The sequence below is a fragment of the Gymnogyps californianus genome, chromosome 9, assembly GCF_018139145.2.
Source record: "Gymnogyps californianus isolate 813 chromosome 9, ASM1813914v2, whole genome shotgun sequence".
NCBI classification, from domain to species: Eukaryota; Metazoa; Chordata; class Aves; order Accipitriformes; family Cathartidae; genus Gymnogyps; species Gymnogyps californianus.
This window is the reverse complement of record NC_059479.1, coordinates 7,651,030-7,675,963: the sequence shown is the minus strand read 5'-3', so window position 1 is coordinate 7,675,963 and position 24,934 is coordinate 7,651,030. Positions and strand designations below refer to the sequence as shown.

The window sequence follows — 24,934 nt, the reverse complement described above, 5'->3', positions numbered from 1 at the left end:
CCGCTCCCGCACGCCATGCCCGGCCCATCCGCGGCGCCGCCGGCTCGGAGCGCCTGAGCGGGCGGCGTTGGCGTGGGCGCGGGGGACCGCGGTTCTGGGCCCGCACCCCCCCGCCGCCGCCGGGGCAGCCCAGCGGACGCTGCCCGTATGAGGGCGGCGGGCCCCTGAGGCGGGCGGCCAGCGGCCGTCGGGGCGCGGCGCGGCGCGGCGGCCGGAGGGGGCGGTGGCGGCGATGGGGGCTCTCCCGGCGCTGCTGGGGGCCGCCTTGCTGTGGGCCGGCGCCGGGGCCCTCGTCAACCTCAAGTACTCGGTGGAGGAGGAGCAGCGGGCCGGCACGGTGATCGCCAACGTCGCCAAGGACGCCCGGGACGCCGGTTTCGTGCTGGACCCCCGGCAGCCCACCGCCTTCCGAGTGGTCTCCAACTCGGCCCCCCACCTGGTGGACATCAGCCCCGGGTCGGGGCTGCTGGTGACCAAGCAGAAGATCGACCGGGATCTGCTGTGCCGGCAGAGCCCCAAGTGCGTCATCTCGCTGGAGGTGATGTCCAGCTCCATGGAGATCTGCGTGATCAAGCTGGAGATCAAGGACCTGAACGACAACGCGCCCAGCTTCCCCACTGACCAGATCGAGCTGGAGATCTCGGAGACGGCCAGCCCCGGCACCCGGGTGCCACTGGAGAGTGCCTACGACCCGGACTCGGGCAGCTTTGGTGTGCAGAGCTATGAGATCACCCCCAACGACCTCTTCGGGCTGGAGACCAAGACGCGGGGTGATGGATCCCGCTTTGCTGAGCTGGTGGTGGAGAAGAGCCTGGACCGTGAGACCCAGTCCCACTACAGCTACGTGATCACAGCGCTGGATGGTGGTGACCCGCCCAATTTTGGCACGGTGGAGCTCAGCATCCGCGTCATCGACTCCAATGACAACAACCCGCTCTTCGAGGAGCCGGCCTACACCGTCAGCGTGCCTGAGAACGCCCCGCCGGGTACGCCGGTCATCCGCCTCAATGCCTCTGACCCGGACGAGGGCACCAATGGCCAGGTCCTCTACTCTTTCCACAGCTATGTTTCTGAGCGGGCCCGGGAGCTCTTCCAAATCGACCCCCAGAGCGGCCTCATCACGGTGAGCGGTGCCATCGACTACGAGGAGGGTCATGTCTATGAGCTGGACGTGCAGGCCAAGGACTTGGGGCCCAACTCCATCCCTGCCCATTGCAAAGTGACCATCAGCGTCCAGGATGCCAACGACAATCCGCCCCTCATCAACCTGCTCTCCGTCAACAGCGAGCTGGTGGAGGTGAGCGAGAACGCCCCACCGGGGTATGTCATTGCCCTGGTGCGGGTCTCGGACCGTGACTCCGGGGCCAACGGGCGGGTGCAGTGCAAGCTCCTGGGCAACGTGCCTTTTCGGCTCCAGGAGTACGAGAGCTTCTCCACCATCCTGGTGGACGGGCGGCTGGACCGGGAGCAGAGGGACCAGTACAACCTCACCATCCAGGCCAAGGACAATGGTGTCCCCTCCCTGCAGGCCACCAAGTCCTTCACCGTCAAGATCACCGATGAGAATGACAACCATCCTCACTTCTCCAAGCCCTATTACCAGGTCATTGTGCAGGAGAACAACACCCCGGGGGCCTACCTCCTCTCAGTCTCGGCCAGGGACCCTGACCTGGGCCTCAATGGCAGTGTCTCCTACCAGATTGTGCCCTCCCAAGTCAGGGACATGCCTGTCTTCACCTATGTCTCCATCAACCCCAACTCTGGAGATATCTATGCTTTGAGGTCCTTCAATCATGAACAGACAAAGGCCTTTGAGTTCAAGGTCTTGGCAAAAGACGGGGGTAATCCCTCTCTGCAGAGCAATGCCACCGTCAGGGTGATTGTCCTGGACGTCAATGACAACACCCCCGTGATCACGGCCCCGCCGCTGGTCAACGGGACCGCGGAAGTGTACATCCCCAGGAACGCGGGGGTCGGCTACTTGGTGACGGTGGTCAAGGCCGACGACTATGACGAGGGTGAAAATGGCAGACTTTCCTACGAAATGGTGGAAGGAGACAGAGGATTTTTTGAGATAGACCAGGTCAATGGAGAGATAAGGACCACCAGAGCCTTTGGGGAGAACGCAAAGACAGCCTACGAGCTGATTGTGGTGGCTCACGACCATGGAAAAACATCTCTCTCGGCTTCCGCCTTGATTTTGATATACCTGTCTCCAGCCCTGGATGCCCAGGAGTCTATAGGATCTGTTAACCTCTCCCTGATTTTCATTATTGCCCTGGGGTCTATCGCGGCCATTCTTTTTGTCACCATGATCTTCGTGGCAGTCAAGTGTAAAAGGGATAACAAGGAAATCAGGACCTACAACTGCAGGTAAAGACATCTTTGTTTCTGTGCACCTGCTGGCTCTGCTTTGATTTTTGCCATCACAGTTACTTTTCCATTTGCTGCTGTATACTTGGGGGGGGGGGGGGGGGGGGGAGCTGTTAAATTTGCTTTAGGAACAAAAGTGAGGTTCGCATCCCTCTAAGGAAATTTCCTGCGAAGCTTTAAAAAATTCTTCTCTGGGAGAAGCACAGAAATCTGTGCTGAGTAACAAATCGACTTAATTGTGCGGCTTGACAATCTGTTGCAGCATCTCCGATTTTACACGTTCCGTCGCAGCAAGGGGGGAGAACAGTTTTATAGCGGCATGGCTGGTTCCCGTGGGCAGCCCCCCGTCCCCAGCGCAGCTCCCCGGTGCTTGCGAGGGGGGGGAAAGCCCCCCCCCCCCAGCCCACCGCAGCATCCCCGCAGCAGACGGGGCGAGCGGCCGCGGTGGCATCCGTAAGCCCTCGCTCGCCGTTCAAAAGAGCTATTGTGCGCCCGATGCGGCTCCTCGCCACGGCTGACGATGGGGCCAACCGGATAAAATAGCGGCGAAAATCACCCGGTTCCCCCCGATGTGCCGCTCCAGCACCCGGCACGGCCGGCTGGGCTGGGACGGATGGGGCGAGGGAGGATTTTTGCAGCGCTGCGTTATTTTGCCCTGGCTGGATGCGTGCTCCCGGGTCCGAAATGCCGGAGGGGAGGTCAGCCCCGTGCCTGGAGCCGCTGAAAGGCTGATAGGGGAAATCCAGTCCCCTGAATATGTAACAGCCCGGCGATTATTGTCTCTCTTTTACTATTCTCTGTGTTACACAAGTTAGGAGACAAATGCTAACCACACATGAATATCAATCAGATGCCATAAAAGAGCAGCTGCAATGCCTCATAAATGGTTTAATCCTGTTACTAGTGAAATAGCCATGACTTCTCCATTCCTTCAGCACCGAGTCGTTTCAGAGGGGAGGGATGGAAATTAATTTTGCTCTACCTTGGAAACGCACGCTCGCCCCCGGCAATTCTGCGGCGCAGGGGTATGTGCGGTCTTTAAAGTTTTATTTACGTAGAAATAATGCCAGAGAGTTCGGGCTTTATACCCCGTTTTCACAGCGTAAAGTGCGTTTGTAAGCCTTTTTGCTCGATGGGGGAAAAATCATCTGCAAATAAAGGTTGGTCTGTGCTGTATTATGGGATGTCTAGCTTCAAGTAAAAGCTCATATACCAGATTTCTTGCCAGCTCGGCCCATTAAACGAGACTAGGACCTGAATGGATAAAAATCATGTTGTGGTGGTGCCCCTAACAGCTTCACACATGTGTATAAGCCCTGGGTTTACTGAGACGGCTTAGGGATTAATGAAGTGCAGTTTAATTAAATAATTGGTCAATAGAGAAAGGACAGCAAAATGAATGCCTGCAGGAAATAATTGGGCTCTTGCATTGCCAAACTTAAACATTTAGGTAAACAAAACAATTAAAGCTTCATCAAGCATTGTTAGACGAGTCAGCAGCATATAGATTGTTGGCACAACAGAAATCCCTGCCTTCCCCTGATTTATTTGCACGCGCAGGGGGATGTACGGGCTGTTATCAGTGTGCATCTGAGCAGGAGAAGTCAGCTGCAGAGGTAGAGAAGCACCAGGTAGGCTCAGCAGCGGCCGTGACCATGGGGCACCCTCTCCCTGCGCTGGGTGCGTGCCTTTAGGCTTTGCAGTGCCTTATTTTAGAGGTTCTTCACAACGGCTGCTGGACAGTCTTCATAAAATGTGTTAATTTGTGAGGCACATAAGGTTATATGAGAGCTGTTCGACTTGGTGGCATTTTCATGCTCAGGCAATTAGCTTTCTGGAACAAGAATATTTGTCCAATATTTGCCTTTCTAGATAAACTGTATTATTTATTCATCCCATTATTTCTGTTGCAGCTATTGAATTTTTTCTTTTCTTTTTTTTTTTTTTTTAATGCTTTTATCATAACAAGAAGAGGAGCAAAGTCCTGACTTTCAGATGTGTATTTCTGACTGTGGCTAGCATTTGATGTGCTTCCCTGGGAAATACCGAGCTGCCCAGTGCCGTGCATGTACAAATTCAGCTGTAGGGCATTGGCTGGGGCTGTGTTGCTCCCTATGGAAAGATGAGCCACAGTCACTCTCAGCCGAGCATACCCAGTTAATGCAAGGTGCAGTCATATTTGTCATTATTTGCTCGGGTGGTGTTTTACGGTAACTTTTTTCCTCCAGTGTTTTGCAGAAGGCAAACAAGGCACTTCATCAGTTGATTCTTTTGGCAGGTGGGAAGCAAAGAGGGAAAGAAAGGCAGAGAAAAACAAGCTTGCAGTAAAAAAAAAAAAAAGGTCAAAAAGGATCATTTCTCTTTGCAAAACACAGTTGTTGTTCTCCGATTTCTAGAAGGTGAAAGCATTTCCCAGCAGAAGGAGGTGTGCGTGTCGGGGGGCGAGGGAGGAATAGGATGCGGTTGGAGAAAAGATTTTGAGTTATCAGGTATTATCAGGAGATAGTCAAAACACCAGCAATTTGGATAAAGCATTAATAAACAAACAGCCTTTGGAGTGTGAGAGAATAGAGCTTGCCAGCTAGGACTGCTTCTGGGTCTGCTTTATTTACTGCTATGGAAAATGAACTGGGAAAAAAATCCGCTATTCATTTTGAATTTTCATTACGGGCACCAAATTAAATCACTTTTAAAATCCTTATTATGCATGGAAATGAATGCAGGTACCCTTTTCAGTTCATGGATTTTAACATCTCCATTTTTCTCTTCTGCAGGCTGGACTTTACTCCTAGTAACTAAATATCAGCAATTACAAACACTAGGAAAAAACAGAGGCTTTCTTCCTTCCCATTATTTTTCATATTTGACCTGAAAGCATTATACATATGAAAATAAGCTAAAGACCGTGTCGTGCCACCAGACCCAAAACATGACGTAATGTGCATGACTAAGAAGCCTACAAGGAGATGGGGGCCAAGCCCTCCGGGTTTCTGCATGTGTATTTAGCGGGGCAGGGTTCGGGATGCTCTCAGCTATTCATTTTCATTCTGTCCCCTAGAATCGCAGAATACTCCTACGGGCATCAAAAGAAATCAAGCAAGAAGAAGAAAATCAGCAAGAATGATATCCGCCTGGTACCGCGCGACGTGGAAGAGACGGATAAAATGAACGTTGTGAGCTGCTCCTCTCTCACTTCATCCCTCAACTACTTCGACTACCACCAGCAGACCCTGCCGCTGGGCTGCCGCCGCTCTGAAAGCACTTTCCTCAACGTGGAGAGCCAGAACAACAGGAACGCCGGCTCCAACCACATTTACCATCACACCTTCACGGGGCAGAGCCCCCAGCAGCCGGACCTCATCATCAACGGGATGCCGCTGCCAGAGGTGAGTGCGGGCGGGCGGCCCGTGTCCCTGCGGCATCGGTAGCGGGTTTGCACGTGGACCGCGGCGTGCGGGTCTGTTGGTGTAAGCGCTGCCGAAACGACGTGTTGAGCAAACAGGCGGTGGTGGTTTCTGTGTGTTGGACACCCCGGGGCGAGGGAGTGATGGAGGACGGGCAGAGGGGAGCGGTGGGCACCCACCTTGTGGGTTCTGGGGCAGCCCCGACACACGGTCGTGGGTGGATGTTTCACTCCCAGACACTGCAGAGACCCTCAGAAATGCCCAGGCGGGGATGCTGGCGTGGGCAGGCCAGGCCAGGCTGCCTCCATGCTGCTGGGAGGCTGGAGATGGCTGCTTTGCAAGTGGATTTTGAGTGTGGTGATGCTCAAGGGAGTTTTTTGAAAGGTTGTTTAAAGTGGTGGTGGTGGCTGTTGCTCTGGAGGCAGCGGTTTGTGCTGGGGATGCAGGCAGCGCAGGATGCCCCGGTGTGACTGCCTGCACGCCTGGCCCGGTGCTGTCCCCTTGCCGTGCAGGATGGGCGCACGCCAGCTGGCTTTGGAGGGATGCGCGGTACCTGCCGAAGGCAGGGAAAGGGGCCGCTCCGATCCACGCCATCCTCATCAGGTTCTTCTAATTCATTGGCTTTCCTGTACATCACAGGCTTCATTTAATGTTGGTTGTTTGTCTCTCTTTGAATTATTGTTTGGTATTAAGCAAAACAATCAAAGGTTTGTCATGTTTCCTGCTTTGAACAGAATAACAAAGCTGAAAAAGCAGCTGAAATATTTATGGCTTGCTCTGTTTTGCGTTCAGTGTGCTGGTGTAAATGCAAAATGATGCTGCTGAAGACAGTGGAGCTGCTTCAGATTTATGCTTGCGCTATGGAGAGCAGAGCCTGGCCCTCTGCAAGAGTCTGCAGGGCTGCTGGAGAGGGCTGATGCCGGCGGGCCTGATCCTGCAGCGTTTGTATTGGCAAAGTGCTCGTTGAACCCTGGTTGAACCCTGGTGTTTAACCTCCACTAAGGCTACAGAACCAGCTCCTGAGAGGTCACGTACTGGTGTCGGCCCAGTTTTGGGGGGCTCCCAGCCCAAATGCCAGTCGCTCAAAGCAGAGGCGCAGCTTTTAATGACCAGACCGTCGGGAGGGAGTTGTTGGGATCTCCGTGACAGGTTGTGGGCACTTCGCCTTCTTCTGCCCAGCCTGCATTTTGAGCCTCTCCTGCCCTCGTGCATGCAGGCTCCTCGCCGTACGGCATTGCCTTTTCAAGGTTACCCGCTGAGATGCTGCGAGGAGGAAAACTCCTGCACGGATGCACCAGCGCAGCCCAGTGCAGCCGCCTGTGGCTGCGGGGCCGGGAGCCCACCTGCGTTTGGGAAGGTACGGTGGGAGCGACCCAGCGCTGGTCCGGAGAATTAAAGCTCGATTTAACTTCTGGTGTTGGTATAAAAGCTGTAATAGAGTTTCTTAGCAATAACTGAATGGAAATGACCTGGATATGAGCGCTCACATATTCTACTTGCATGTATCCAGCCATAGAGCTGAGCGAGCTCTGCTCCTCCGAAATGCCCTGATGGGGAGAGGCAGGGACTTTGCATCCAGGTCAGAGCAGTTTGGGATAAGCCTGTCTCTAGTCAAATAAGGCAGAAGAGCTGCTACCAAAGGTGCCTGCTCCTTGCACTGTGCCCAGGCAGGCCGGGGGTGGGAACACCACCTATCACGTCTTGAGGGGATCCCCATCGATGCTCAGATTTGCCTGTGCTCTTTGCTGAGTACCAGCTGGGGCTCAGGGTGCCCAGCTGCCTGGGCGGCACATCCCAAGGTTGTGGGTGACCATCGCTGTTGGGATGCTGGGGGCAGCGGTCCCTGGGGAATTCCTGCCTTCCTGGAGCAGTGTCCGTTGGAAAGGGGTCTCGAGCGCATCTCTGGCTGGTGCCTTGCTACGGGCACCGAGCAGTGGAGCACCCCGTCAGCCTGTGATTCACTGCCACAGACAAAATTCAGTCATAAAATCCATCACACATTGGCATTAGCCAGAAGTACGCGCCGGCAGCGGGAGGTCTGCGGTGTCGGGGAGGAGGGAAGCACCATCGAGAACATCATAGCTCAGCTGATAAAGTTAACAGGCAGCTGCGGGCAGAAGGCAGTTCCTCCTCCACACAGCGGTTAGCCTGGGGTCCGGCGGCATGTGCTCTCCAAAGACCCCCACCACCTTGTGCACCCTCGTGTGAGGGAGCCGGGATGCTTGTTGCTTTTCCCTGTGGCTCCAGCTTGCCTCATTTTCCCATCACTTATGCAGGTGGGATGCACTGCGAAGAGCTGATACCTCGCCTGGAGAAATAAATTTGTCTCTTGTAACGAATGCCATGGAGTGTCAGCTTAAAACGTGCCCTCCAGCAACCCCGCGAGCACGTAGGAGGGCAGCTGACGCCTCTCCAGTCCTGCTAAGGGACCGGCAGCTCTCGGGTGGGTGGTCTCGGGGAGAGCAGCAGAGGCGGGGATCTGCTCGCTCCCCGGGGATGCTTTTGGACAAAAGGGCAGAGCCAGGGCACGGGGAGGAGAAATCCCAACTGGAAGCTGCTTGGAAGTTTGGTTTAGGGTGGGAACTTTCATGTTTTTTGGCAGAGAGTCCCAGTGTTATGCTTCCAGCTGTTGCAAGGGAAGTTATCTCGCTGGCAGTGCGGATTCTACTGGCTCCTAAAAATCGAGGTGACCCCTGAGGGTGAAGAGGTTCAGTGGTGACTAGAGTGAGAGCCCTGTCCTGGCACACAGGGTGACACGGATACTCCATAAAAGATGCTTCCACGGAGAGCATCACTGCCTTGTACCCACCGCAGCCCATCACTGCCTTAGCAGGTGTTACGGTGTGATGATAAACGTATGAAGTGTGCTATTGGTACAGCTCCAGGTGATGATGCTTTAATAAATACAATTCCTGCCCAGAGTTTCCAGAGCCAAACCGCTCCCTGCAGTGCATCCAGTGGGACTTTGTCTGGGCTGGTTTGTATTGCCTCAAGTGACGAGGCCGCCGGCATTTCCCCTGGGAGCCTTTACGAGGTGTCAGCATCGGGGAGATATCACTGCTGCTCCACCTAGGAGTGACTTTTCCTGATGGAAAGGCAAAGCATCGGTTGATAAAAGATAAAATACGGAGGTAAACGTGTCATTGGCGGCGTCGCTTAGCATATGATGGTTGTGGCTGGGGGTAAGCCATTGCCTCTGCAGACACGCGCTGTCCTAGCAGCGGTAGGTTCGCAATGTAGCTGGTCTTTAATGTGAAGCTCATTTACTTTAACAGTCAGGAACCTTGAAATAAAAGTCCCCAAGGATGGGTTGTTTGTGGAGCTTCAGGAAATGTTTCCTCCTGCACTGCAGCAGTGGTACGCGTGGTGGCAGGTCTCGGGGCTGGCGGTGCCGTGCTGTGCCGGCAGTAATTGGGTTCGTCAGTGCTCCTCACCTTTCCCTGCTGATCCAGAAAGGATTAAATAGTGGTGTCTGCGGGGGCTGCAACCCTGCTCTGAGGATGCAAAAAAAGTTTGAGACAACCCTTGAAAAGCTTTTCCCTTTGGGTAGGGGCCGGGCTCGGCTGCCGGCTCTGCTTGTGCCAGGGCATGGCTGCCAAGAGAACATCGGGAGGTGGTGGGGGACGTCCTGGGGACGTTCTGGCCCCATTGGGGTTTTGGTGGTCCCTTGAGTGCTGGGGTACCACTTGGGGACCCCTGCCCGCAGCCTTTTAGCATCCTTGTGGCTGTAGGCAGCGATGGCAAAAAGCGTTTGCAGGCAGCTCTGGTGATCGTGGCTGACAGCGGGAGGCTTGGCCCCCGTTAGTATTTCGACTTGTTTTGCAGGAGGGAGAGTGGGACATATTGGAGCTACAAGGGCATTGCCGGTCAGAGGCTTTGCTGCTGCCGAGGGCTTTTTTTCTTCCTGCTGAGCCGGAGGAGAAGTCAGCTTTGAAACAAAAGGGCTTGTTGTCAGGTTTTGCATGTATATTACTGGAAGTTGTACCAGGAGAATAAAAATCTAAATTAATAGGAGCCATTAGGCAGCTTTCTTGATAAAAATGCACATTGCATTGGGGTGGTGTGGAAACTGGTCTGAATGCCGAGCCTTTTAGGATCCCCGGTACACGACTTGCATGTAGAGCAGCCACCCTTGGGTAACACTTACATGCCTGGATTTTGACTTCATGGTTTTAAAAGAAAACAATGTGCGTGTAATGGCTGCATCTGTGTTTCAGAGATACTTTTACCTCCAAAATCTGCGCCACTTTGGAAAACGGTGCTGAAGCATCGTGTGCTGCCCTGGGACGGGGAGCATCCCCCGGGACGCGGCAGCTTGCTCTGCCCCTCGGTCTCACCCGGGGCTGCAGCGGTGGCCGGTGTCCCCGGCAGGACTCAGCGTGAGAGAGACGAGGAGGTGTGAAATGGGAGCGGGCTAGCCTTGTTTGAGAGGCTGGACGTCCAAAGGTGCAATTAGCATGGAGGTTCAGGACTGACTCTCTCTGGGGGTCTGGGATGGCTCTGTCGTGGCAGCGGCACGGAAGGGAAGCAGCAGCGCTGCTGTTATACTGTAAGCAGGTGTGGATCAGGCATGGCCTTGCTCTGGTGCTGCTTTGGTAGGTCCCACTGGAGAAGGTCAAGGTGGAGCAGCCACTGATCCGGCAGGACTCGAGTCCTCCGGGCACCCGCATGCCCAACGGCTCCCAGACCCGGGTCCGGCCCAGGCACCCGGGGGGTTGTGGCCGTGGCGATCCGCCACCTCCTGAGCTGGTGGCCACCATCAGTAAGATGGGGAATTACTGGGTTTAGTGATAATCCTGGTCTAATCCCCCAACCTTGATACACTCCCGCGTAACCTCACTCACACTGATTTCATTTGGGCTCCTTGTGGCAGCGGGGATTATTTGAGCGAGCAACAGTTGCAGGATAAGGCCCTGTTGGTTTCAGATATGCTTTTTACTACCTGGAAAGCGTTCTCCTCACTGTAGGAAATGGTTTTCTAAGCACAATAGAGCAATTTTCGTTTCAGGCGGCACTGGCAGTTTTTGCTCTGGCTATCTGGTGGTGTTAACTAAAGCACATTTCTACAACACACAAAGATTTTTGTTTTGTAAGAAATGAAATCAGCGTGGCTGTTCCTCTTTCTCTGTCATTTCTCTACTTGTCAATTCTTTCTTCCCCTCCAGCTTATCCTCCTCTTCTCCACTAGCCTTAAAAAGCCCCCAAAGTGTCTGTTATAATCACATTTTGTGTGTTACAACCAGAATGAATGTACTCACTTTAATATGCTGGGTTTGAGGAAATCAGTTTCTGTCTGGTATAACAGACAATTTGTTATAAACCATGCCATTTAGAAGTGAAGGGCCTTGCTTTAGTGTAACGCTGGGGAAACGTCATGATACATAATTGGAAGGGATTTGGCTTGCTTCTGAGTAATACTCTGTATAGAGCAGGGGAGAAAAAAAAAAAAAGGAGATAATTTCCAACCCAGAGAAAGTTTGCGGCGCTGAGACATGCCAGGCTGTTGAAATAAGGCTTATTTTCAGCAGAGATAATAATTAAAGCATTATCAGCGATGATGTTCGACTAGTCGGAAGGCTGACTTCACAGCGAGCGTTGCCAGTCTTGTTTTCTCCTTGGGAGGTCACTGTAACTCAGCACTTTTTTGTGCCTGCGATGCGCACCGCGATGGGTAAGCACAGGTCATGGCTGTCGTTAGTGCCTCTGCGTTTCTGTGCCTGTGCATCCCTGTCTGGGAGCTAGCGGCAGCCTTTATTCTCCGAGAGCCTGCCGAAGAGGAGCGATGCTTTCAGCTTTAGATAGCGACTGGTTATCCCCTCCCTGGGGAAAGCTCACCGGTCCCTGCCAGGGCAGCCAGCGGGCACGCTGCACCTCCCAGGGGACCAGAGCCTGCAGGGTAGGAACCCCAAACCTCCCTGGATGCTCCCCCTACTCACTCCAAATATGCCCTGAAATCACAAGTCCCACCAAATCCCTCGGCTTAACTACTCCCAGAGTGTTTTGTGTATCGCTGCATGTTCCCTGACCTCCCTGAGCGTCGGAGGCCGACATTATGGAAATCAGCAGCTTTTTATTCCATTCCGAGGTCAGCCTAACCAAATTATACATCTCCTAATGTAATCGCTTCAAGCTCTCTGTTTGGAAAAATTCATTTGAATACCTTGCAACAGAGATAAATACGCCAGCTCCCATTCACGTTTAACTGCGTCTCTCACTGATGGCCACGCTCGCTGCGCTGTGTCTTAGGCAAGCCTTTGGTTCAACGCGCTTTGGCTTTTCATAGAGTCGTAGAATCATTTAGGTTGGAAAACACATTAAAGATCATCGGGTCCAACTGTAAACCTAACACTGCCAAGTCCACCACTAAACCGTGTATGTTTTGTATAGGTGATACGGGGCTGCGACCCCGTCCTGGCACTTCTTTGGGTTTTCCAAGGGTTTTCCAGCCCGCAGTGGGCTCCAGGCTGGGTGGGACCAAGGGGGTTTGCTGCAAGGGTCCGTGGAGGAATTAGGGCTGGTGTGTGGTGTGATGGCAGTAGGCAAGCTGTATTTAACAGTAAAGACCCTCTCCTCTGATGACAAGACCTAGAGTGCTCAACATGGATATGATTATATTGTTAAATATTACATACTGTATATCTTATATATTACCTGTTATATACTATACGCCATATGATATACACAATATATTTATAAGCATATAAAAAGTGTGCATAGAATTATTACATATTGTACCTAATTATGTAAATAAGTATATAATATGTCATATAACCATATATATATATCATTTGTTTTTATGCTACTGGTTTGCGTTTTATGGTTCACTTTTACTGAATGTAGAGGCTTGTCTTGTTTTCCTTTTAGTAAACTTGAATTTCTGATACATAACTCTTACTTGTTGAGTCTATTAAAAAAAGCTCCTGCAACTATATTTACATGGCAGATAAGAATTTTTCCTTAAATTAGGAAAGATTTGTAGTCTTTTTTTTTTTTTTTAAATTACGTCAAAAGAGTGGTCTTGCATGCTACTTATGGCCTTTCTTATAGTAGTTTCCAACTGAACTCCCATTGTATCGAGCGATTTGAACTCTGTGGTTTCTCCCTGTCGTTTACTTCGCGTAAAGCACACGCTGCATGCAAAGGTATCATTAAGGCCAAGCGCAAGTAGCCTTTGAGTAACCTTATGCGCATCTGCTCAGCTCAGTGTAAGAGCCGTATTTTCCAGCTGCCATCTCCTGAAGTCCCTCCTGAGGGCTTTGAGCCAGAGAAGCTCCTCAGCCAGGTGCCCTCCCAGGTCCTCGGGCTCCTGTCCTCACTGAGGGTGCCTTGCTTGGGTCTTCCCTAAATTCCCATCAGCCGGCAAGGGCAGAGCCCTGCCTGCCCTTCGTCCCCTGCCTGCCTCCATCTGCAGGCTCTCCAGCGAAGAGCTCTCCATCTCTCCTGGGAGACCTCTCCTCTTGCCCCTCTCGCCCTCTCTGATGGCAGCTCCTGCTCTCGTGCGAGGGCTCGGATGGAGGGACCCCCAGCCCTGCCCGCTCCCCCTTCCCTGCCAGGCTGCCTACGGGGCTGGGCACGGCCTTGCTTCAATAAATGATTAGATATTGTTCCCAGTAGAGGCTATAGTTGAGTTCCAATCATTTTCTGTTAATTAAAATACAGGATGGTCTTATTTGTAGCATAAATAGTTGTAATCTGTGTACTTATAAGTGTAATTATAATTTAAATTAGAGCGTGCTCTGAATTGGCGATGGATGGGGTGCTCTGCAGGCAGCGCTACCCTTGCAGGGCTGCGGTATGGGTTGTCTCCTGGGGTCCCCCGCGATCCCGGTCCCCACCGTTCCCAGGAGAGCATCGCCCAGGGCTCAGCAAAGGGACGCTGAGGCCATTGATGGCTCCCAATCTCGCTTGTTCCTGTTGGGGCAGAGCTTGCCCGTGGCACCCGTGGGAGGGTTTGCCGGAGAAGAGACCGCAGCATTGTTGCTTCAGTGTCTCCCTCTAGTTTCTAGTCTAAATTTGGAGTGAAATAATGGCTTATGTCAGCCAGACAAGTGATTAGTACTTAGCCTTGAAGTGACTCGGTGTTTAACACGGAATTATGGTGAGTTCTCGTTAGGCTGGCAAAGGCTTGAGTGCGGCGACTGCTAACGCTGCAGCGGACAGACGCGCATCGCAGGTATTGCACTTCATACACCCTCTGATGGAAACCCTCAGCACACTGCAGGTAACCCCAGCCGCTCCTCCTCCTCACACCCAATACATCGTGTAGGTCTGTGATAAATAGCGCAGGTCTGTGTGCATTAGAGCCACGTAGACGAGGTCCTTGTCTCGACGCCCTGTTGGCCACCAGAGATCTGGACGTGAATCCTTCATGGTTCTCACGGGGATCTGGAGCTTGTCGGATTATACCATCTTTTGTAATGGCAGGTGTGTGCCACAGGGCAGGTTTTAAAATTCCCATGTTGGTGGATTTCATTAACCCATCCTAAGTCAGGTATGTAAAATTCCATTAAGCGAAAACCCTCTGGCATTTTCTCACCCGTGCTCGAGCTCTGCAGGCTATGCTAATGCAGTGCGTTTGCTCATCTATTAGGAGGATGATGGCTTTAAAATAATAACATTTATCTTTGGCAGCGGACCTACAATAGTGCACGCTGAGTACAATTTTGTGAAAGGCTCTGCAGATGTTGCCTCATTCAATCTGGGTCAAAAAGAGTGCTTAGAATCATAAAGGTTAGAAAGAGATCAAATAATTCGGCGATTTTATTGCTGAATAATGTACTTGGAAAATATCATTCACCATTATTAGACTAAGTGAGTACAGAAAACACAGGACTCAATAGTCATTTCTCAGTATTGGCTGATTTTACTGTTTTTATAATGTAGCTAAATTCCCTGTTATTGATTCTAGCATTGATTATCGATCTGGAAATCTAAATGTATGCGCTGGTAGGAGCATACGGGAGTCGGACCGTTAGGGAATTAGGCTTCCGCACCTCCCTGCAGCGCCTAGCAGTGGGCAGATTGATGCTACCTTTGTGGAGCTGTCAGGGTTTTGGGAGCTGTCTTCATAAACAAAGATGAAAAAACAGGAAAACACCCATTTTATGGGTGTTCTTTTCCATGCGTGTGAGCTTATGTAAACTTGGTCACGCAAACCCAGATGGGCTGGGACGCCGGCACTGGGATGGGGGCTCGGTGCCCGCGCCTGCAACTCCCGTCACCTGCTCCCTCCTGGACTTTTCATATTCAGATTCACATCTGGATGCTCTGGCAGGGACCCAGCTTCAGTGACATTTAGTAATCAAATCCACACGGCTGTTGGCTTAGAAACGGCATCCAAACCTGTCTGCCCGGTGAAACGCTTTTCCAGACATTTGTAAGCGGTTCCTCTGCTTTCTTGTTCAGCCGCCACTGTGGCTGTGTCCCCTGTCTGGGGGGAAATACCGCACTTGGGCTGAGATTCTTCCCTGCACGTCCGTTAATTGCAGGGGTTGGGTTAGTGAGAGACCAAAGCCGTGGTCCCATACGGGCTCTGCATCCCCCGGTGAGCCCATGGACCAGAGCCGGCAGCATCGCTGTGGGAGCCACAGGCTCCCACCGGGCTGGGGCTTGTTCAGCTGCGTGATGGGAAAAAAAGACGAATTTTGGAATATGTTCATCTCTTGTTCTCCGCACTTAGTTGTTGTCAGCATTAATATGCCATTAACACATGCTCATTAGGAGGAGAATGATTATACTCTGCAGAATATGGGGGAAACCTTCATTAGGCACTAACATATTGAACCGAGCTGCAAACTTCACTTGGGAAAACTGGGGAAGGTTCTGCTCGGCATCAGGTTTCCCTAATTTCTCCTTGTTGGTGTGATAAAAGCACCTCATCTTCTGGCATGTGCTTTTGGCCAGGGCTGCAGGTGATGCACAGGCGAGCCTGGGCTCAGGCTTCAGCACTGAAATCCTTCTCAGGACCTCAAATCCATCTTCTCCCAGATCGAACACATCCTCATCAGGGCTTATTCTGGCACGCAAAGAGGATGCAAGCCTCTGTCCCACCTCCAAGGACTATGCTGGCTCTTCAGGCTTAATGAGATGAAATCTCCGCAGAGCTGGGAGATGCTCCGGGAACAGATTTGTTGAGAAAGGAGGTGTCATTTCTACATCCTCGCTTTTCACACTGTAACGACGTTTTAAGCGTTCATCTGGCCTTGCTGCCTCCAGTCTGAAGCCATAACCTGCCATGTGTGACAGGGCAATTGCTCGCCCGAGTAATGATTACAGCGGAGCCCGGCGTTGCTCCCTTGTTTGCTCGGCGCGTGGCAGCTCGAGGCATGTGCATGGTGCTCTCTTAAAGTCAATCAATAAGAATAATTGCAAGTTCAGGTAGGGGTGAGGGAGGAGAGTGCTGTAGCAGACAAATATTTGCAGATTAAGACCCTGTTTACATGCAGATGCTTCTCATGATAGGTAACAAGGGATGGACAATAAGGACCATATGTGGTATTTAATCAGAATTTATTCCAAATGGGGTGATTTCGTAGGTTTCCATGGAGCTGACAGCTGTCCTCTGTATTAAATGTGAGCGTGCGGCCTCTGTCCCTGCCCCACTGCCCTGTCTGCCCCAGGGTTTTGCAGGATTTTGCAGCATCGGCGGTGGGACATTGCGGTCCCGTCCCCCCTCGCCTCTGTATAGGTGCAGCCAGAGGGAATCCCACCGATCAGTTTTCACCTACAAACCTCAGCAAAGGAAGAATGGCATTTGACAGGTCTGGATTTCCCGTTGTGAAGGTGAATGAAAGCATAGCCACGTCAGGAGTGCAGGAAGGCGCTGGGGGAGGTAGCCCTTTCTTCTCGTGCCTGCAGCAGCCTCAGGAGCAGCGATGCTGGGCTGGGCAATGCCTGCTGCCCGCAGGACAGGCAGCACCCGCGGGATGCGCTGGAGCTGCAGCTGGTCATGGGGAGACCCAAACCATAGGTTGGAGGGTTTCTTCCTGCAGAGATGGAGACAGAGAGAGCTGGAGCTGCCCACCCCCAGCTCACGTTGCCTTTGGTGACCTGACCCCCCTTTTGTTGTTGATCCTGAAACCTAATAATGAGGAGGTATGCCAAAACCAGAGAGGTGACCCATGATTATCTGTCATTGACAGGGAGGGAAATGAGGTGGCGAGGTGAGGTACCAACATGCGACAGGTCAGGCTTGGAAGCTTTTTGGTGTCTGCCAGTGCCTTCATTAGAAGTAGAGAACCATCTCCTGGCTTGTGGTGGCTGGACGGATGGACACCTCGGCTGTCAAGGAGGCAGGTCGGTGGCCGTCCCAGCTTCACCCAACTTCTCCGTGGTTATTTCTCTTCCGACCTTAATGACTTCTCCCTCTCAGCCCGCCATGCTGTCCACAGGCAGAGCAGCCACAGGCTCCCATCTAATCGCATCTTGCCACGTTGCAAATGTGGCTGCGTCCATTTGCTGGGTGCTGCGTGACTCATGTAATCACCATGCGAAATGCATCATTCATAAACTGTTTAACGCGACCTTTTGTACAGTAGCACTAATTATTATTATCACAGAAGCCCAGTAAACTAGACTAGTAATTATCAGGGATTTATTTGAATGGACAGCTAAGCTATTCTTGGCAAGTTAGTCAAAGCAGTTGTCATGACAGCCACACAAATGTGTCTTATGAATTGGGTTAATTAGGGTAATTAATAACTGTTGTTTTGCCCTTTTTAACAAGGTATTGCCTAGACACTATCAAAAAATAGCAGTTGTACCTAACAGAAATAGTCTTCTAGCAGCAACCTTCAAATCACAAAATCAAAGTAAATACCCGTTGGGTTGTCGTTTCACAAAGAAACGTGTCATCCTTCTCCTTGTGCAAAAGCAGGGAGTAAAAGGCTCTGTTGTGATTTTTCTGCTGAGCTTCCCCTGCTGTGCAGTGTTCTCTAGAGATTGGTCATCATCGTTACTGATATTATTATTATTATTGTTATTTATTTTAATGCAGTGCTGCTCCAAGCCGTTGTCACAGAGGGGTCTCTGCCATGCCCGACTCGGTGCGAGTGGCGAGGGCAGCCCCGAGGTGCTCCCATCGGTCGGAGCAGGCTCTGCAAGTGGCAGGGCTTAAAGCCAATTTTAAAGTCGTAACCATAAATTATTGTTGTTTTGCTGGTGCATTGTCACCATCCTCATCAGGATGGCTGGTGCCAAGCTGCCGAGTCCTCACTCAGCAGAGCATCTGCTTCTTTCGAAAGAAGGGTTTTGCTGAATAAATGGTTTTGGTTTTGTTGTGGTTGTTGCCAATATTGAGTAATGGTGGTAACTAAAGCTCTTAATAACCAAGTAGCACCAAAGAACCTCAAAAAGAAAAAAAAAACCCATAGTCCCCATCCCAGGGAGCACCCTGGGCACCCCTGGCTGTCTCGTAGGGGATTTGCAGCCTGCGATGGTGGCAGTCCCCATCCCACGCCAGTGGGCTGGGTGATTGCCGGCACAGAGCACCGCCTCCCTGAGGCCTGCAAGATTTGGTGCTGATTATTAAAAATGGCCCAAGATTACAGATGCGACTGAGGAATATTACGTAAGTTTTGTAGAAAAATGACCTGAATAGATGAGTGAAGGCTCTGGCTGGTTCTCCAGCTGCACCGAGCTCTGTCTATTTATATCACCTCTGGGCTTTCGAAGCCCTCTTTTAAATAAAGCTTATTTGATAACACATGTCTTTTAAAAAGAAAAGACTAAAAAAAAAAAAGAAGACGGAAAGGGGGAAAAAAAACCCTAAAGAAAAACACCTCTATGGAGAAGGTAGTGTTTTAATGAAGAAATATTTTACACCATTCTCCTACAACCTTAGGGCTAATAGCCTGGAACTGGTACTTTGGCTCCTTAAAAAGCCCAACAAGACAAGCCAATTACGGCCTCTGAAACATTTTTATTTTTAGTTCCTTGTAATAGCAATTCATCCTCGGCTATGGTACATTAACTGGAAGGAACAAGAAGTAGTAAGGTTTTGGCATCTTTGTAATAACCAACGGGCTGTGTTTACCAGGCTGTTAATAACGTGGGGTGGCTGTCGGGCAGGGGGAGAGGGGAGCATGGGGATGGAGAGGGGCATCCAGTTAGCGCCGGAGCAGAGATCCCCTAAGCTAGCAAGCGCTTTATTATCATTTATTTCCCTACAGTTTATTCTGGGAGAAAATAGGCTCCTCTTGGGCTAAATTCCTCAGTTTCCTGGCACCCCTGAGCTGGCAGCACAGCTCAGAGGGGAGAAAGGGCTCTTTGGAGGGTGCTGGTGTGTCTTCAAAGGTGCTGGAGCCAGTGTGGCACCTTTGGGGGCAGCGGATTTCGAGGGGAGCTGAGCCGGGCTGAGCCGAGCCGAGCCAGGCTTCGCATCCCGCTCCCCACTCGGGCTCTGCACGTGGTGCCGCGGCCGCCGAGGACAGCGATGGCAGCAGGGAGGAAGGCCAATCCTGCTCAGGTTTGCGGTCAGTCTCATGGCTGCAGGGTAATTTTGTGGGCTGGAGAGCTGCGCTTTCCTGCCCAAGTAGGGAAAAAAATTAAAATAGGGGAAAACTGGTTTTGATAAATAATTTCGTTGTGAGCAAAACCCCCTTGAGGCTTAGAGTGGGAGCTGGCTGCGGCTATCCTGATTGCAAGCCTTCCCGTGCAATTACAGATAAACAATGTAAATGATAACACGATGAGCACATGGGGCAGTGTTCGCCTCAGTTTTATTATCCGCCATTGCCGGGGAATTTTAGCTGAAGCCAGGCAGGAGCTGCTGGTGTGGAGGTTTCACCCCAGAGCTGGGTGCACATGTGCACGGCCATGTGCCGGGGGCACACGCGGGACCGGATCAGGCCTCTGATGAAGCCGTAGGATGAAAACGTCTGTGGGGTGCGTAGGTGATAGGGGAAGCGCTCGCTGCTTGCCCAAAAATCAGAAGAAATGGGGCTTGCACTGAGACACAGGGCAGGGCCAAGGTCCCTGTGCGCCCGTCCTGCCCTCCCCGGCTGCTCCCGGGGCTGCTGCCTGCCACGGCGCTGGTCTCGGTACCCCTGGCTGAATTTCTCCCCAATAAGCCACAAAGCAGGGAAAACCTTCGGCTGCCACCGTAAGCCCCCTCGTCCACCGCCCTGGGATGCCTCAGGAGTGTCCCCGTCTCCTCCGGGATGCAGAAGCGGAGTGAGGTGCCCCTGTGGTGGCCGGGCAGCAGCTGAGCCCGGCTGCCCGTTTCGCTGCCTGGCCCCGTTTTGGTGTGCCACCGTGCCCCCCGCCCGCACCGGGGCTTGTGCATGCTCAGGGATGCAGCCGGTGGGGCGGCCGCCTGGGCATCCCGTCACTCTGATGTGCCGAGCTGGCAGCGGCATCTCACGCCTTCGCTATTTTTAACTCAGCTGCAATGATTTTTGGTTTTTCTTTTTCTTTTTTTCTTTTTTTTTTTTTTTTTGCAGTGACAAATCTGTGATTTCTCCTGTTCCCTACAAAACGCATCGGTCTGACCTGCCGCTCCAGAAGGTGAATGACAAGGAGTTTTATTTAGCCCTAGCGATGGGAACATTTAAAAAAAGATTCCTCTGTTATATTTGTTTTCATTCCTAATGGCAGGAGGTAGGGAAAGGACAGTTCTGAAAGGTTTTTTAACAAATCTGTAAGTCATGCCCCATTACCCTGGGGCTGCTGATTAGATCCAGATTGTTTCTCGCACTACTTAGGGAGGGGTGTAGTCCACGCTGGAAGCTGCATGCATGGATCCATTACACATGTGAAAGTCCCAGGCATAGGTGATGGGAAAAAAAACTTCTATTAGGTTTATTGGCTATTATATCCCCGCAGGGAATTTTCCTCAGTGTATCGAGGCAGCAACCCCGTGCAGAAGGCTGTGCCGCAGGGGGCCGGCGAGCTCGGCCCCGTGCCCATTGCTGGGCACACAGGAGGGAGGCATTGCCCCCGCTGCCCCAAAATCCCTCCTGTCCCAGCCCCGGGGGGACATTGGGCAGCTGCCGGGGCATCGCCAGGCTCCTGGCCGCTCATGGTCCAGGGAAGGCGTCTGTATGCTCTCTCCTGTAAAGCATGCCCCGCTTTTGGGTCAGTATTTTGGTTTTTGATCGATTTTGAAGGGGTGGTGCCAAGAGGGTGCCTGCCCCGGTGGTGTTGCTGGAGGGACCCCTGTGCCATGGCCGCCGAGGAGCTTTTGGGTTATAGGTGCCATCTGAATGTAAGGCAGGTTTTTTATTATTGCATTTTTGCTCATCATAACCATACTGTAGATTTCTGATATGTTGACAAATTCAACCGGGTGACACTATTTGTGGCTTTCAGGAGTGTAATTATGGCTTCATTGTGTGTTGCCGCTCTCGGGATTCAATCTGGGTTTCTAATCCTATACCCTTTTTCGAAATCACATCACAGCAGCTCCTTTCCTCCTGCCTCCGATCCATTTTGAGACAAAAAATGACAAAGCAGGTATTTATTTGGGGAGGGGACAGGAGTTCAGCGCGGATTAGTGGGCATGCCTGTGCCATAATACAATCTGGTTTGATACTTCTGCTCATTCTGATGATCGGGGTGATACTAGAGGATGAACTCTCCCAGTGATTTCTCTGCAATGCTTTTTATTTCATCAAGAGAAAATGGAGGCTGGACTCAGTTCCTTCGGTGTTTAATAATGTCCATCAGAACCAAATGCCCTTTATTTAAGCTGCAGTAGTAATTAGAGGGTCCGTGGTGTTAAGCAGCCATGGAGCCTGGCTCTGAGGAATGTTCATTGTGCCTCATTAAATTTGGAATTAGTGCTTAAAAGGTCAGAAATAAATATTCTGTTTATATTTCGGGGATAGTAAATCTAAATGGATGCTGTGTTTGCACATCCTCGTCTCTGCTCGTTCCTGCTGAACCGAGCGAGGCACCGCTCCATTTGGTTTGGGCAGCAATCAGAGCGTCTGCAAAAAAGCCCAACCCCAAAACCAACCCTGGTTTCATTGATCAAGGGCAGGAAAATGATCTGCTGTATTACATCTAATTATAAAACATCAATATCAGATGCTAAATGCACTTACTTTTTCAGAGACACTATTTTGCTAGTTTACAGTTTGCAATCTCCTGTATTATAGGCTTTAGCAGTGAGCTGGGGTATAGGGAGATGGCTGCAAAGGGAGATGCCAGAGGTCAGATCCTTTTAACCTTTATTGAACTCCTCCAGGTGACTGGCTCTTAAATGCTCCTTAATAAGAGCCGAATTGCTTCACGTTTTCCTTCCGTCTTGCCTGGGGCTGTTGACACAGCAGAGGTGCCTCCCTCTGCCCCTCTCCTCCGGCTTGTGCTCCAGTGCCTGTGGAGCCGGCTGGAGCTGCGGATGGGGACCGGTGGCCAGCCGGCTCCTTTCCAAAGGCCCTGACCCCGCGGGGGTCTCCGAGCCACAGCACAGCTTGGCTGTGGGAGGAGAGGGTGGTGGGCTCCTTGGGGTGACGCAGGCATCGCTCGCCCCACCGAGTCCATCAGCATTTGCCAACTTTCCCCCATGGTGGAAGCACCAGTAGCTATTTGGGTAGCGTTTGCACGGGCGTTTAACCCAAAGCCTTGGGCTGACGCTGCTCTCACATCTCTGATACCCACCACGCTGGGAGGTGCCGATGCTGGAGAGTGAGGAACTGGGAAATATGGGCCTGTCTCCTGCTACATCTTCCCAGGCTGTGGCTGCGGTGCTCAGGACCCTCACCTGCGGTTGCAGACGTTGCAGATGCCGTCAGCGCCTGAGTGGAGCCGGTGGCGAGCGCGGGAAAGGAGGAGCAGAGCTCCTCAAGTGGGTCAGGCACCGCGGTGCTCGTCCAGGCTGGTCTCCAGCCACCACTCCTGGCCTCTGACCCTCTGCTCCAAGGCAGCGGCATCCTCATCAGCAGCCGGTAGCGCAGGGGCTAATTACGTGGCGTCACACGCAACAGGGGAAAATCTCTCCTGACGTCCCTTGTGATCCGCTCCCAGCCTGGAGCTGGGTCTGATAAGTCTCCTGCCGGTGTGCGAAGAGAGACTAGCCGCGTTGCTGGGTGTGAGAGCATCAGGACAAGCCTGGCTGTTCCTCTCGGGGCCGTGGGGCTAGATTTCGGTGTTTAGTGGGGTTTCGTACCGCGCCTGCTCCCGGTGGGAAGGAGTCTCAGACCGCTTATTTATTTCCCATGGGGTAAATAAGCAGCTTGCTAAATGATAATGACTTTCCTTCATTGCTGATGTGTACTTCATTTGACCTGGTCCCTATTTTGAAATTTTCCTTGTTTCCCAAGTGCAGCCAGAGTGTTTTATTTAATTTGCATGAATTCTATATCACCTGCAATATAGTTCAAACAGTAAGAATTAAGTGCTGGTGAGATCTCCTAATAGGCAGCAACAGTTTTATTGCAGATGCTGGAGCCTGTGATTGAGTAGCCCTTGGAGAACAGGACCGAGGATACAGGAGGACCAGGAGAAGCAGTCTTACAAGCCCTGCCCTTCCCACCGGGGAAGCCCAGTGGATTTTTGGGAACAATTTGCCATTTCTGTCATCCCCGACGATGCCTGCAGCGCGGAGGGAAGGTCAGGAGACCGGTGCTCCTGGTGAAGACGTGCAGCTTGATGCAGAGGATGAGGAGCCATTGCATGTTTCGGGAGGATTTTCTGAAACCCAAAAGGAGAGATGCACATTGCAGCCTTGGAGAAAGGTCCGCTTTGTTTTTTAATAATAAAGAGTGACATGCAAGCTTTATTAACAAGGCACGTGGGGAAAAAAAAAGGCTCAAGGGATAACCCTGAAAAAGTGGTGCTAAATGTGTCATTTTTATGAAGCTGATTTTGTGAAGGGTCCCTACATGCTTTGGCAGGACGTTGCAGCAGGTTTACAATAATTTGTAGAAAGATAGAAATGCTTTCACCCTGAAGTGAGAAGAAGGGCAAAAAAACCTGCGTTGAGATGCTTTAGAGTCGTCTTCTGAGGCGGAGGCTGGCGGAGGGACAGATACCTGTCACTTCGGGTTGGGAGAGATGGGTCGAGCTTCGAACAACCATGGACTTTGCTGGGGGGCTGATGTGCAGACCGAGGAGCCAAACCCTCCATCAAGAGCCCGGATCCAGGCACAGTGGGGAAAGCTGGATTTTCACCTCCATGGAGTTTGGTTTGGAAAAAAAAACAAACATTTGAAATAGCTGAAAAGAGGGAAGAGTGAGAAAGAGCCAGATCCTGGGCATCTGCCCTGAGGCGGGCAGGCTGGCAGGGACACAGCTGCGCCGATCCGAGCCTCCTGGCACGGCCCAGGACACGTCCCCTCCACCCTGGGGACCAACCCCAGCCAGCATCCTCTATTTCTCCATCAGTCCACAGTGGTGATTGTGCCCGGAGTCGCCACAGCCCGCTGACCTTTCTGCTGGCACTTGCGTTAATTCCCCTTAAACCGCCTTTGGATCCTCCAGGGTTTATTTCTGTTTCTAAGGCAGAGAGTGAGCAGTCGTTAGAGCAGCGCCCTGTTGCTAATGGACCTTTTGCTGATGGGGAAGTCAGCCCCCCCCCGATGTCCAGGTCAAGAAGAATTGTACTGACGTTTGTACATCTTTTTTTTTTTAATTTAATGGAATTGGCAGTCCTCAACCGAAAGAAACCGCTGGGGGGGGAAAAAAAGTTTAAAATTTCCCTGCTGATTGCTCGATTCCAAGTGTGTCTGTTGTTATATTTATATTTGTGTTGCTAAGGCAGCAGTTAAAAGCATTTTTCAAATTAGGCACTGGTAAGCTGCGTGCCGAGCCAGGGCTCTCTCTTTGATGGCATTGACACCAACACGCCTGCATCTGGAAAGCAAATCCCAAGCCTGGAGGACAGCAGGGTTTCTCTCCTCTAAGGGAAATGCAGGCTGAGACCACAGACTTTATGCTAGGTGTTATTCAGCGCTTCCCGATGTCTTGAATGTATTGTTTATTCATAGCACAGAGGCTGAGGGTCTGATCCTGACAAGCGTGAGCATCCTTTATTCATGTTACGATGAGCGGGAGATAAGAATTGGCAGCGCCATTTGGGAGGTCCTTGCTGTACCCAGCTCTGGACGTGGAAGGAGAGGCTGGTCTCGAGGCTGGTCTCCCCTTTGATTTCTACAGGAGCGATGCTGATCAGTGAGAAAGTAACGGTTTGTTTGCTTCTGCCAAAATAATGACGA

At 51.8% G+C, this 24,934-nt stretch overlaps 1 protein-coding gene across 2 annotated transcripts in view; it reads left to right on the top strand.

Annotated features, from left to right (window-relative positions):
- The first annotated feature begins 232 nt into the window (after positions 1-232).
- Positions 233-24,934, top strand: part of PCDH19 (protocadherin 19) — a 55,496-nt gene continuing 30,794 nt past the window's right edge. For both annotated transcript variants that reach the window (XM_050901805.1, XM_050901804.1), the window contains exons 1-2: positions 233-2,373; positions 5,432-5,759. In XM_050901805.1, coding sequence (XP_050757762.1) covers positions 233-2,373; positions 5,432-5,759 — 2,469 coding nt within the window. The remainder of the gene's footprint in view (positions 2,374-5,431; positions 5,760-24,934) is intronic.